Source organism: Schistocerca nitens, chromosome 4, assembly GCF_023898315.1.
Source record: "Schistocerca nitens isolate TAMUIC-IGC-003100 chromosome 4, iqSchNite1.1, whole genome shotgun sequence".
In the NCBI taxonomy this organism is placed as follows: Eukaryota; Metazoa; Arthropoda; class Insecta; order Orthoptera; family Acrididae; genus Schistocerca; species Schistocerca nitens.
Window position 1 is genome coordinate 440494408 of NC_064617.1, and position 15511 is coordinate 440509918.

The 15511-nt window shown below is 40.8% G+C and overlaps 1 protein-coding gene across 5 annotated transcripts in view; it reads left to right on the plus strand.

Annotated features, from left to right (window-relative positions):
- The window catches only part of LOC126251434 (uncharacterized), a 191323-nt gene that overhangs the window by 76733 nt on the left and 99079 nt on the right, over window positions 1-15511 (plus strand). For all 5 annotated transcript variants that reach the window (XR_007545734.1, XR_007545735.1, XM_049951858.1 and 2 more), the window contains one exon: window positions 3194-3360. Coding sequence is in view for 3 of the 5 variants with exons in the window: in XM_049951858.1 (XP_049807815.1) it covers window positions 3194-3360 (167 nt within the window). In the remaining 2 variants the exon portion in view is untranslated. The remainder of the gene's footprint in view (window positions 1-3193; window positions 3361-15511) is intronic.

Below are 15511 nucleotides of genomic sequence, written 5' to 3' on the forward strand. Positions count from 1 at the left end.
AACTGAAAGCATAGGAAAATCAGCCTGCCCCAAGGCTGTGTAACTGCTGCCTACAACACACAGTTAGGCCCAAGATGTGCATGTCTCACTTGATGACAATTTAAATCCCCATACAACCATCCACATTTAGTTTTTCTGTAATTTCCTGAAATCACTTACGGCAGATGCCGGGATGGCCCCTTTGAAAGGGGCAAGGCTGATTTCCTTCACCACCCAATCCTTATTCAATTATGTGCTCCATCTCTAATGACGTGGTTGTTGACAGGATGTTAAACTGTAATCTTTCCTTTTTTTTCTCTTTATCAGATGGTGTGGTGCATTGTGGGATACTGTACACAAATAAATTGATGTATATGGTCAGACACTAAGTTTGTGTACTGTTTGGCAGTGAGAGATGATGGTACACACTTCAGGGCTTTATTGGATTTGCTGTAAGCATTTCTCATGTGACAATAGTGCCACAGCTTGTCTTTATGTTGACATGGGGGATTAATTACTTCATGTAACTTTCAGTGTATATTGCCAACATGTACATGATGTACCAGTCCTAGCAAACTCATTCCAAGTTTTGAAAACATGGAAGTGACTTTCCTGTACCCATACTAATCTGTATGTCCTGCAATGTGTGATTGACGTAGGAGAGTGTGTTGAGCAGTAGCTTCTGTACCTTATAGCAAGGAGAGTGTTTTGGTTGTGTAGGGTTGCTCACCAGATGTTGTCTAACATTGAAATGACAAGAGTCTGCTGCTGGATGCCTTACATTTTCCCACTATGGGAGTTTATACGATGAGCCTGTGATTGTTGCAGTTTCCTGTTTCTGGTGCCCTCACCAGATGTGAATGATGTTGCACATATTGATACGTCCTTGTCTTCCGTTTTTACGTTCTGCAAGGTTACTTAAAATAAACTCTGATAAAATGTTTTGTAAAATCTTACCCTGTCTTACATTTGATACTTTTTAATACAGGACTACTATAAATTACTCATCTGTTTTCCAAGTTATGTATATTCCAAAGTATTGCATGTACAAGTATGATTGATGCGTGAATAGAACCGTAAACTCACCAAGTTTGCATTGTAACCACCAGCTGGTGTTACAAGTGCAGTACCTTGACAAATTGGTGACCAAGCAGAAAAAGAGTTTTTAAGTGTTGGAATATGTGAGATGTTTAATGGTCGCAATAGAAGGAGTTATTGGAAAAAAAAAAACTGGCAACAGAGCATTGTGGATTGGTATCACCTATTTAAGGAGACTGGTTGTCTCTGTAAACAGAATATTACTGGTCAGTCAAGTATGCCAGATGCAACTGTGGAGAGAGTGAGAGAGAGTTTCATACACAGTTCTTACTGTGATATGTTCCAGTTGGAGCATCGGTGTTCAGTCGTAGTGGTGAAGATGATGCGGCTCTGTTCCTCGCCCTCCCCCTCCCCCTCACTCACCCTTTCTTCCTCGTCCTCCCCCTCCCTCACCCTTTCTTCCTCGTCCTCCCCCTCCCCCTCGCTCTCCCTTTCTTCCTCGTCCTCCCCCTCCCCCTCGCTCTCCCTTTCTTCCTCGTCCTCCCCCTCCCCCTCGCTCTCCCTTTCTTCCTCCTCCTCGTCCTCGTCCTCCTCCTCCTCCTCCTCCTCCTCCTCCTCCTCCTCCTCGTCCTCGTCCTCGTCCTCTCCCCCTCCCCTCCCCCTCCCCCACCCCCACCCCCACCCCCACCCAATCACAGGCCACCTAACCTAATGCCTGTGACTTTTTCCTTTGGCAGTACATGCAGGACTGTGTGCACATAACCCCCTTGCCAAGAGCATTGGAACAGCTCAGATAATGGATCAGTGCTGCAGTGATGACCATTCATGGGAAGTGGACATATAAGTTTCAAAGCAGACTTGACTACCACTTGAATACATGTGTGGCCAGAGGGACACTCAGAACATTTGTAGAGTGGAATATGCAAACTTGGTGATTTTACAGTTCTGTTCGCACATCAGTCATATTTGTTTATGTAATACAGTGGGGAAAACAGAGCTTTGAAATTGAATGAATACTTTAATTTGGTGATTCGTGTGCATGTTCCTTTGTCAACATTTACTTACTTTCTCTAGTCATCCCTGTCCCATTCTTATGATTGTCTTTTCTTTTCTTTTTTTTCAGCCACACAATCAAATACTTTGAATAGTATCAATTTCTTGCCTTCCATTAACATTTTCTTTAATTTAATAAAACATTTACACTGTCAATAATTGGCACTGTCTAGTAGACTACTTCTTGCCTTTGTAAGTGGGATGATGGTATAGGGCTATGAGATGCTGCTCAAGTGAATTACATGTACATTTCCTTGTTAATGCTCTTACGTGTTCCAAGTTCTTTACCAGACTGAAGTGAACTGATATATCGTACCCATTTATGCAGTGATTAATTTTCAGTCTTTATTCTTTCTCCACAATTAGAAAAGCAATTGATCACCTTTTTTGTGCATCTTATAACCAGAAAAAGCAGTTCAATTTCATTTGTGTCAGTTTTTATTTGATTTTTGTTTAAGAACATTTTGTATTAATTTTGCATTATTCTTTGTTCATTTCTTTTTAAGGTCGTGTATAGTTTCTGCCTGTTTGATGACAATGAAATATGTTGAATATTATGTTCAATACAGCTTTATTAAAACCTACATAAAATTCAGTGTTCTTCTCAAAAATCTTTCAGATTGTAAGAAGTTCTGATTGAAATTCAGCAAAGGAAAAAAAGTATGTCTTACTTCATAGTGTGATGGCATTTAATTGTAATAATTTGAGGTAGTTACACACATTGGTCAGGGTGAATAGTGTATACTCTCCCACATTCCATTTCACTGCATTTATTGATGTCTTAATATAATGTAATTTACATTCCCACAAAACAGTTTTGTTTTACAGATCAACCTGTTTCAATTAAGTTCAAAATTTACAAGAAAAAAATCAAATTGCCATCAATGATTTCAGAAACTCCGACTCTGCTGCATTTACATTAAATGTGATGTATGTTATTCATTATTTCTTTGTATATTGTAGGATGCATGATCTGACTAAAAATAACACCGTAGGAAGTTTCCCTTGAGTAAAATGGAAAACCGCTACACATTATAGTTGTATTTAAATGCTTATACAGTATTAGGAACAATTTGCCGAAAATATTTTCATATGAAATATATACATTTACATCACATTTCAGCTATATCGCATCAAGAAGAAAGCCAATCTACTCCTGCCTTGATACATGTGCCAGAGGGGTTTGACTCCACAGCACCATCCACCTCCCTTGGCATTATTCCAGAAAATAATCTTCTCGAGAGCTATACAAGACTCTCTATAAGCCTTGAAGAAAATGGTCTCTTTAAGGTGAGACTATTAACTCTAGTCTTTTCAGATGAAATACACTTAGTCTCATACGGGATATAGTCTATAGTAGAGTTGTGTATCCATCAGCTTAAGGTGCAGCTGCAAATGTAATGTGTAAGGTAAACTGAACTTTTAGAGTCATTCCCGCGTACAGTACACATGTGACAGCTACACAGCTGAAGACAGAAAAATACAAAAGTAAACAAATATATATTTGACTTGACTACTGTACAGGATCTCTTCTACAAACTCTTCCAATGCGCCCATATGGTGTTGATGAATGGATTCATTTACAGTTGTATAAATTCTTTTCAAGTGCAGGCAGAAAGAAAATGTCTTTGAACATCAACACAATGTTGGATGTACTGTACCCTGTAAAAACATGTTATACTCTTCAATAGAAGTCCAATTATTGAAAGCAAACAAATATTTTATAAAAATAATACTTTGTCATATTTGGAGGAGCACTTTTTATCAGTTTCTTGTGTTTGTGTTCCTTTTTTGTTCTTATTTTTGGATATTATCTATGTTCTGCACCCTTCCCCCCACCCAAACCCCTCATGTATACACAACTTCAATTTGTTGTATTATGTGCAACTTAAGTAAACTCAAAGTGAAAATGTTTAGAAGACTACCAAAGGATGCTAGATAACCATGACTGAACAGATCAGCTCAAAACTACAGATTTTAATGTCTAGACTCTAAGCAGAGTGCCTTGCACTCACAACACAAGTTAAATTGTAATAATCACATTGTAGGTGACACAACCCTATATTGATAAAATTATTTACTAACATAATACATAGTCATATTTCATATGTTTTGTTTTCATGTGTATTGCTGAAAAAGAAGACTGTTTGCTGGCAACAGGCTTTTTCTTGTATGTGCTGTTATTTAGTTCACATTTGCTTATGGTTTTTTGATATATCTTATATTTTCCCGTATACAAAATATGAAATGAGTGAGAGTGACCAAAAACAGTGTGTGGTAGCAGATGCAGGCACAAATGAAAAGTGCCAGAAGTGCTACCTTTCAGAACCAGGTTGTCACCTACACTGCATAAATGAGAGAACAGTTGGAGGTAGTCAGACAATTCAGGAATTGTGAAGGAAGTACCTGAAAATCCAGGGAGATACAACAAGAACATGAGGAGCCAGAAAGCAAAAATGAAGTGCCAACAAACAGCATGTTGTTCATAGCTGATTTAATTTCATTGTAGATTTCACTCACATTTTGTCTCTTTTAGACAGGAATGTAGGCTACTTTCCTACTTGTATTCTGAATAACCTTCTTTCCTCCAACCCCTCCATCTGTTTCCCTCTTCTCCCCCCCCCCCCCCCCCCCCTTCTCCTTGGGGAATCCCAAGTATTCAAATCTGGTTTTGGTTTTATCATTTATTCGTCATCTGCTGCCATCTTGCAAGTAACATCACTTTTTCTGTTCTTATTTTAATGTGAAGATTTTTTTTCTTTCTTCATTTTTTGCTACAGTAGTTATTTCTTTTAACATGAGATGTTGGATATCTTGCAAATTCTGAAGAGCAATGTGAAAGAAAGTTGCTGTAATAATCTGAAAATTGTGAAAGATGAAACATAACACAGAAATTTAAAAAAAGGAGGGACAATTAAGTGAAAAAATCCCAAGTGCACTCACATCTGTAATCACACATGCGTATGTGTGTGTGTGTGTGTGTGTGTGTGTGTGTGTGTGTGTGTGTGTGTGTGTGAGTGAGTGAGTGAGTGAGTGAGAGAGAGAGAGAGAGAGAGCACATCATCAAAACAGACCACCTCCTCCTCCTCCTCCTCCTCCTCCTCCTTCTTCTTGTTGCTCCTCCTCCTCCTCCTCCTCCTCCTCCTCCTCCTCTCCAGTAGTAGGTGTAGTGGCCTTTTACAATCTCAGTCCATATCCTTACTGCTCTTTCACATCTCTTCTGCTTCCAGGTTGGTATTTGAGGATTGTTTGGAGGATCTGGCTAATCTTCATCATAGTACACTGCCTTTCCAACATGATCTGTAATTCAGTACGAATTTGATCATTGGTTTACTTTGAAAGCCTTGAAGATGTCATCAGATCTTTTCCTGTCCCATAGTTTACAGCCAGCTCTTCTTCTCATGAACTGCATCTCGGCACTCATTTGTCTTTGTTTGTCACCTCTACAAAGTGTACAGCAACTGTATTTACAGAGTGAGTGGTTGACTGGTTTACTTGAAACAGCAGTTAGTAACTGTAGTAACTGTTAAGTAATCCCCGTCAATGGTAATGCATTTCTGGGAATTGCTGTTAAAGTTCTGGGAACTCCTGATTTAGTAGTCTTTAGGGATAGCCCTCAATTGAGTCATTACTATATTTGGATATCTGATAAGTCTGAAAATCTCTTGTCCTTCAGGGCTGATTTCAGTTTGGGGAACAAGAAAAAATCCAGGAGAGACAAGTCTGTGGAATAGGATGTGTGAGTGAGTGACTCAGCTGGCTGTTGGCCAGGAACTGCTGCACTGGAAAGGCAGTGCATGGCCAGACAGTCGTGGAGTGGGATCCAGTCACCTTATTTGGTGTACTGGGAGTGCACCCGCTTGATCTGTTGCAACAGACATTTCAGTATTTCCATGTGCGTAATGACATGGGTGACACACACTCGAACATGACAGGTATTGTCTTGATGCGTGATCTCTCACTGTAATCCTGGACATTGCCACTCCATACTTTAACATTGTTTTCAGGTTTGTGTCTTGAGTGCCAGGTATTGTGTCGGTTAATAGGAAAGTTGCATCTCAATACGGCATGTTGATGAGGTCTCTACAGACGTCAAGCCAGGTTCAAAGTGTGGGTCACAAGTTGGGAGCAAAATTTGCGTTACCCTAATCCTAGGCAATTGTGAGGTAATGCACTTCTGGGAGCAGCTGTACAAATCCTGGAAACTCCCACTTCCTCTGCCGTCATTTGCACTAAGACACAACGATTCTGAGACAAAACTTTCTCCACCTTATTTATGTTCACCAGGGTGCTTGCAGTTGCAGGCAGGCCAGTCAGAGAACATCTTCCATTGTGACCCACACGTTTTTTGAGGCATTTAAACCTCTTGTAAACACACTTAGAGATGACAGCATGTCCTTTATAAATTGTTGTCAGCATTTTCTGAGTCCCTTTCACTGGTTTTCCAAGTCAAACAGAGGATGATGGTTCAAGTCCGCATCCAGCCAGCCAAATTTATATTTTCTTTGATTTCCTAAATTGCTCCAGGCAAATGCTGGGATGGTTCCTTTGAAGGGGCACGGCCGATTTCCTTCCCCATCCTTGGCAGAATCAGAGCTTGTTCTCAGTCTCTAATGACCTCGACATTGACAGGATGTTAAACCCAATGTTCCTGCCTTCCAAGTCAAATAGAACATCATCTTCATTCAGTGATCCATTTTGGGTTTCAAACTGCACACCCTACACCTTCAATCTACAATGTGCTGTTTACACGCAAGAAGCACACTTGCATATATGAAAAAAATAATAAGTGGTGAGTGGCAACATTCTTGTGTTGGTGTGTTTCCACATCATTTAGTTTTATTTTGATTTATACCCAGGTACATCAATGTAGAGTTTGGAACTTTATATCTTGGGAATGACCAATGGAAATAAGTTATCCAGGCTGCTGAAATCCTACTCCTGTCTTGGGACACCACTATCCAACCCCAATACTATTCACAGTGTTCCTCCTCGTCAACCACCCATAGCACCCAGACCCTGCTGAGTTGATCTTTTCAACCTACCACATTCTCCAAAAACCCCTACCCGCAATCCACAAAATCCAGAACTGAAACAGTCTCTTGCTTCCTACAGTGAAAACACTTCTTTGCCACCAATACCTCCAACCAAAGCCAATCCAGTCCTTCCAACAAAACCTACCTGTCCCCATTTGTACCACCATCCAACTATGACTCTCTCACACTCCCGTCCAACCATCCCCAGGCCACTTTCCAGGAATTCCGAACTTCCAACCTGGCCTCACCGTCCTTCCGAAGCTCCATCCCTAAGAACAACCTTTCACAGGATGTATACGACCTTGGACAACTGGGAGATCCGGAAAAAACCCGGGAATTTTTTCATCCGGGAGGAAACCGGGAAAAACCCGGGAATTTTTTAGAATTCCAGGGATTTTTCATTTTTTTAGTTTTCCGTTAAATTTTTGTAACTTTGACTGGTAAGAACCAATACTCTAGCATAGAATATTACTGTATCTCGCTACTGCAGAATACTACTGCAGAAATAAAAAACGAACGAGAGAAAAAAACGAAAATAAAACTGAAGTTGCAAAGGAAATTAGATTCGTTTGAGCGGTTGCGAGCAAGCTTATGTGCATGTGCAGTTGAGTCGCGTATGAGTAGTACCTTCTCCCATTTCTGGATACAGAAGTGTGGCAGTTAGCTGTATAAGCAATAGCAGCAGGCAGCCAGATGCAATCCGGAAAAATTTTACTGGTGCGCCTAAGCTGACAGATTCATGCATGCGCAACAGGCTCGGAACTGGGGGGCAGGGACAAACCAAATTCATATTATTGAGGGAAAAGACCTTCTTTCACAAAGCGCCTAACAACCAGCGCATGTTGGTCTATCGATTACTCACATGGTTTTGAACACATTCCTATTGGTTTTTGAACAAATTCTAAGTTGATTTCTGAAAGAATCGTAAGTTGATTTTTGGATGCGTGCATAGTATAAGTGATGTCTCTGCCAGGGGAATCTCTGACGCATCTAGAAGTAAACTTTCCTACAGACAAAAGGAGATGGGTCTATACAAGCTGAGCGGAATAAAGCCGAATGGGTGAATGACAATCGCTGTTTATGTGGTTGACTAGGTTTGCAAATGATCAGCGTTGTTATAACTATTAGCGAATTCCATAGATTCAGACTACCAGAGTGGAAATAAACGACTAACGGGAATAACAGGCAACAAAGATTGCGTATTGTCTCCTCCGTGTATCCAAGAAAATGAAATTTTGAAAGAAAATTTTTGGCCAGACCACTACACTTCTAAGGGCCAGTAATACAGTCCCCGGCTAGCAGCCGCTAAAGTTCTGTTCTGGGAGTAGCGCGGAAAACGCGTTGTACGAACACGTAACAACGCCTAACTGGAGAATAAATGCGGGGTAACTAAACTGGTGATTGTGGCAGGGTTAGTGAAGTTAACCAAAGAATAAGTTTTGACACTGACAGGAATAGTTACAGAATTGGTGAGGACAAGATTGTTTGTTAGAACGTGGAAGGAGAAGAAACGAGGACTCACACAAATCACGGAAGGATATGACGATTCCACATTTATATAAAAATTTCGTACTACTACTTTTTGATCTCATGCTTCAGAAGGTAGAGAGTATGAATGAAATGTGAAGCTATTTCCTAACATAAAATGTTTTGCTTGTAGTAGGCCTAATAGGCATTTGATATTGGTACTACGTGAATTATATTCCGTAGTGTTATAAAAATGACCATTTGTGCCAAAACAGTCTCGTTTATTTGGTGTGTGTAACAATTGCTGCAATATTAGGCAGGCGTATTTCATTTTATCTAGCACACAGACAAAATACACATAATCAGATCGAGAAACCACACCAGTCTTGGGTACTATTTGTACCAACAGCTTTTCTAGTATTAGACAATGACATTTCACTTTTTCATGTAGCAAAACGTTGACGAACTTTGATGAGGTAATAGATTCTTTCGCAGAAAGGAAAGCACGTCATGTAAAGCTGTAGCAAGATTAGAGAGGAAAAAAGCTAGGAGTTAAGGATTGAAGAAATGTATTCTACTGTCTTGCTTGCCTCTTGTCTTTACTCGTTTTATGTACCCTATATTTAATGTTATGTCACAGAAAACAGTAAGTTATTAGCTAATAGGCAGTAAAGACAGCAGATTTTCTGAAGAGTTCTTGTTCTGCCGGTTACAAATAATCCTATCCAGTATTAATTGTGAGGTTTTTTTAAAGAGGGGTAGGATGTCAAACTGGCCGATTGGGAGCAGGAGAGGTACTGCAGGACATTTTAATTTCCACTGGCATGAATATAGTTTCATGGCACCCATTACAAAATATTACATGTTTGAATTCCACAGAGCGAAATACAGAGACGTGAGATGGAAGAAAGCTGTGTGAAGAGGCGTGGCATTGCATTTTGGCACACTTAAGACCAAATAACACGTCTTACACATGACCCGTGTTTACGTTAAGTGATTTTGCTGTTTCCTCTTCGTTTATTGCTCTCACATCAAATGAAAACAAATCAGATTTCTGTGGCCGGGAGCTATCAAGTGAATTAAAATACATTCACATAATTACGGAAGGCTAAAATATGTAATTAGTTTCAGATTTTATTTTGTTTCCACCTGTCTGACAGTCGAGCATTAATCGCCTTGCAGAACAATGAAGTTGTTTTTGTCGGTTTGTTAAAGAAATCTTTTCTGCTGAGGCAGTCAATTTATTTGAATGAAGTGTTTCATTCCACACTATTGGCTAGTTTCAACTATTCTCTGCATTTCAAGTTCACATTTTTATCTTCTAGCATGTATAGGATTATGCCTTAATAAAGAACCAAACATGAGATAAAACAGTACTGGTACTCCAAGAAAATTTGCATCTGAATCTGAACATACGAATGTGCACTTTAAGCCGAATGATGCATTTTATTATGGTTCACAAAATTCCCATGCTCTTGGAGTATCCTCTAATGTCTTGTTTCTTTTATGACATAATGTAAGATCTTTGAATGTTCTACACGTACGAACGTACGGGCTTCCTGCGTCACCATAGATGCGCAAGTACGGCGACGCCTGTTATCTGGCGCTCACTGGCAACTGCTGAAACGAATCTATTTCTAACAGGTCACGAGAAAATATTCCGAATGGTTGTTTGGAAAGCGTTACTGTCAAAGTAAATTTCTTTTTATGCAAGATGCACTCTGTGCGATGAATGTCCGATGAATTTTTTAAATCACAGAGTGTTTGACTCTCATTCAAAAATAAAATCTTTGACGACGACCATTTAGAATATTTTTGAGCCCAGAAGATCAGACATTTATGTCGTTGTTAAAAATTTTACTGGCACAAATGTATCTTAAAGTGTAATACGCGCAAAAAAGATCAACATTATGTGTGAAAGCTTAGCTTCTCTTGCAGCTTATTAATCTTAGAGACCAATATTATACGTAAAAGCTTTTCTTTTCTTGTAGCAACACTATGTATATTAATTTAAACCATTACCTGTTCCTATTTGTGTGTTCGCGCTACTTAACAGTGATGTTGCTATTGACTGACTACATCACGTGTCCTATGCTCTGAATATCCGCTATCATCGGCTGGCAGGATCGTTTGACATGAACTACGACTGGCTTACAAAAGCGCATCACAATCTCGATTTCAATTCTTCGGAAAGTAACATGTGGTGTTTGGTGGAATTAGAATTTATACTTTCGTAATACGAAAATATGCAGTGTACGTGTTGCTGCACATCAGAAATCTTTCCAAAACGTGTTTTTTCCCCTGAGTTTCGTTTTCTAAAGTGCCCGGAAATTCTATGCCGGTGTATAAAACCACAACCATTTAAAGGATTGATAAGTTTTACAGTTCCGAGGAAAAGTATGCTGTTACTTAACACGGAAAAAGCATATTTTCATCTGGGAGAAAGTGTATTTTTAACCGGGAAATCTGGGAATTTTTTTTCCTGTTTCAGCAGAAGAAAGAATAGCCCTATACAAACTAAAACCGGTTCCTGACCTAATCATCCTCCCTGCAGACAAAGGTTCCACCACTGTTGTGGTGAACCAGAGTGACTACCTGGCAGAGAGTCTCCGCCAGCTGTTCAACATTACCTCCAGTCCCTGCTGAAATCCTTCGGCCGTTCCCAGAACCCCTCCCCTGAACCCATCTCCCTACTCATCCCAAAAGAGCCGCACACCCACCTTCTACATGCTGCCCAAAATCCACAAACCAAACAAACCTGGTTGCCCCATTGTGGCTGGTTACAGTGCCCCCACTGACAGAATCCCAGTCCTTCTTGACCAATTTCAGCAACCAATTGTCCAAAACTGAGCCTCCTACATGAAAGGTACCGACCACTTCCTGCACTGGATCCCCATGGTGCCCACGCCCTTATCTCTCGGGTCCCTACACATCGTTGTTGATGCAACCTTCTCGTACACCAACATCCCTCATGCCCATGGCCTTGCCGCAATTGAACACTATCTCTCACAGTACCCTGCAAATTCCAAACCCACCACTTCATTCCTGATACACCTAAACAACTACACCCTAGCCCATAACTACTTCATCTCTGAAGGGAAAGCACAAAAACAAATGCGTGGCTCAGCCGGCGGCACTCGCAAAGCGCTCTCATTTTCCAACTTCTTCATGGGTCATCTAGAGGAAACATTCCAAAGCTTCCCAAAAATCCAAACCCTGGTCTTGGTCACGTTTATTAATGACATGTTTATAATCTGGACCAAAGGCCAACACATTATCCTCATTCCTCCACAATCTCAACACCTTCTCTCCTATCCACTTCACCTGGTCCTCCACCACACATCGTGTCATGTTCCTAGATGTTGTTTTCCTCCTCTCAGATGTCTCCATCTGCACCTCGGTCCACATCAAACCCACCAATCACCAACACTACCTGCACTTTGACAGTTGCCACCCCTTCTACAGCAAAAAATCCATCCCCTGCAGCCTAGCCACCCAAGGCAGATGCATCTTCATTGATGAGAACTCCCTCATCCAGTATGCTGAAGGAATCACAAAGGCCTTCACAGACAGGCAATATCCTCCAGACCTAATACACAAACAGATCTCCTGTGCCATATCCCCACACACACCTGATCCACACATCCATCCCAAGAACCAACCGCAAAGAAGCCCCCCCCCCCCCCCCCCCTTGTCACTCAATACCACCCGGGACTGGAACAACTGACTCTCATCCTTCGTTACGGCTTTGATTGTCTATCATCATGCCATGAAATAATGAGGGACATCCTATCCGAGAAAGTTACCTTCCCACCGAAAGTGGTGTTCCGTCGCCCACCCAACCTCTACAGCATCCTAGTCCATCGCCATGGACTCCCACCCCCATTCCCCTGTCGAAGGAATCACACCCAGCACAGGCTTGTTGTACCCCATCAGAGGCTGGGCCAGCTTTGAAAGCAGGCATATTATACACCAGCCTTGCTGCAGCCACTGCACAGCGTTTTACATTGGGGGTTATTAGTCTAATAACATACATAATCAAAATCATTTGATTCAGGTACAGGAGACACGTCAAAAGTTTGGAAAAATTTACAGTGAACATAAAAGCTGATATCAGGGTGTATATGACCCGGGACAACCGGGAGATTCGGGAAAAACCCAGGAATTTTTTCATCCACGAGAAAACGGGGAAAAACCCGGTAATTTTTAAGAATTCTGGTATTTTTTTAAATTTTAGTTTTCAGTTAATTTTTTGTAATTTTGACTGTTAAGAAATATCTCTCTAACAAATGATATTACTGCATCCCGCTACAGCAGAATAATACTGCAGCAATAAAACATGAACGAGAGGAAAAAACTAAAATAAAACTTAAGTTTCAAAGGAAAAGCTCAATGTACACAACAAAACACATTGCCCATAGAAGCATCAGCCAGTACCAAAATGCGTCAAAGGCTTTAGGAAGACTACGCAATGCTACATAACAACAAATTGCCTCCGATGAGAATGACATCATAACTGTTTACATTGGATTCGTGTGAGCAGTTGTGAGCAGGCCCATGCGCATGCACAGTTGAGTCGTGCATGTACCTTCCACTTCTGTCTACAAAAGTGTGGCTGTTAGCTGTATAAGCAAGAAGCAAGATGTTACCCGGAAAAATTTTACTGGCGCGTCCAAGCTGCTATATTCACTGGGAGCAAACCAGGGTATCTGCCCCAGGCAGCATTTTCAGTCAAGCATTAATCACCTTGCAGAACAAAAGTTATTTTTGTCGGTTAGCTAAAGAAATATGGCTTTATTAATCTTTTTGGCTGTGGCAGTCAATTTGTTTGAAACAAAGTGTTTAATTCCACACTATTGGCTGGTTTCAACTGTTCTCTGCATTTCAAAAGAACATGTTTTCATTTATAGCATGTATGATATATGCCATAATGAAAAACCAAAAATGAGATAGCACAGTACTGGTACCAGGAAAAATCCGGGAATTTTTTTTCCTTGTCCACGTATACGCCCTGAATGTTTACATACAGCATAGTAATAATAATACAATTTTGTTTTTTATACACAAAAGGCAGAGATAATAATAACAATAATAATAAAAATAGTGTCTAAAAATCTAACTCTAAATTACCCTAGCTCAAATTATCATGTCGTCCTCTAAAAATTCTTCTATTGAATAGTAGCATTTCTCCCCCAGAATCTAATGTAGCCCTATTTTTAGGAACTCTGGCTTAATATTAAATACATTTTTGCCCATTAATTTGTTATAATATTGTCATCCCCATATACTGTGGAGCCCATTCATATAATTTCAATTTGTGTGTGAGAAGCATAAAATTATTTTTATTTCTTGTGTTGTATGTGTGGTTCAAATAATTTTTGCCTGCTTTGTAGGAAGATGATAATTTCATATGATAATCAATCAACTAGAATGAATGGCCATCACCAAACTTTTGCTATAAACAAGGTGGACCACACAGTGGCAAAACATGCAGCAGAGCACAACATGTTCAGGGTTATTACAAATGATTGAAGCGATTTCACAGCTCTACAGTAACTATTATTTGAGATATTTTCACAATGCTTTGCACACACATACAAAAACTCAAAAAGTTTTTTTAGGCGCTGTCTGTCTCCAGTTGTGGCATGAGCCAATTTTCCAGCATGTCCAGATACACGTGTTCTGTAACGTTTTTTTTGCAGAAGAAAAAGGGGCCGTAAACTTTAAACCGTGAGATTGCACAAAACATGTTAACTTTTGGTGAATTGCGAATTTGTTGCACGAATGCGTGAGGATTCTCTACCGCCCAGATTCGCACATTGTGTCTGTTCACTTCACCATTAAGAAAAAATGTTGCTTCATCACTGAAAAAAAGTTTCGCACTGAACGCATCCTCTTCCATGAGCTGTTGCTACCGCACCGAAAATTCAAAGCGTTTGACTTTGTCATCGGGTGTCAGGGCTTGTAGCAATTGTAAACGGTAAGGCTTCTGCTTTAGCCTTTTCTGTAAGATTTTCCAAACTGTCGGCTGTGGTACGTTTAGCTCCCTGCTTGCTTTATTCGTCGACTTCCGCGGGCTACGCGTGAAACTTTCCCGCACGCGTTCAACCATTTCTTCGCTCACTGCAGGCCGACCCGTTGATTTCCCCTTACAGAGGCATCCAGAAGCTTTAAACTGCGCATACCATCGCCAAATGGAGTTAGCAGTTGGTGGATCTTTGTTGAACTTCATCCTGAAGTGTCGTTGCACTGTTATGACTGACTGATGTGAGTGCATTTCAAGCACGACATATACTTTCTCGGCTCCTTTCGCCATTTTGTCTCACTGCGCTCTCGAGCGCTCTTGCGGCAGAAACTTGAAGTGCGGCTTCAGCCGAACAAAACTTTATGAGTTTTTCTACATATCTGTAGTGTGTCGTGACCATATGTCAATGAATGGAGCTACAGTGAATTTATGAAATCGCTTCAATCATTTGTAATAGCCCTGTACTATCTGGATCCCCATCACCACCAGCTTTTCTGAGCTGTGCAGATGGGCGCTATCCTTACAGCACATCCTTCACTCCCATCACCTCCCTGGCTAAATCTAAGGTAACTCGCTGCCCCCCCACCCCCCCCCCCCCCACCCAATTGTGTGTGTGTGTGTGTGTGTGTGTGTGTGTGTGTGTGCGCGTGTGTGTGTGTGTGTGTGTGTGTATATATATATATATAATCTCCCCTGTCCCAGTACCTCCGGCCAGTAATTTGTGTCAGCTAGTTGTGTGCTGCTATCTCACACTATAGTCTGTGAAACTGCGTGCCCAGCCCTCTGCCACCTGCGCCCCTATACCTGCACCCCTACGTAACCCACCGAAAGCTAGCAAGGCTCTGTACCTTTTGTTTCTGTTCCTGTTGACAATGCAGCACTTCTGACTTCCAGTGAATCATCTCCTTTATTC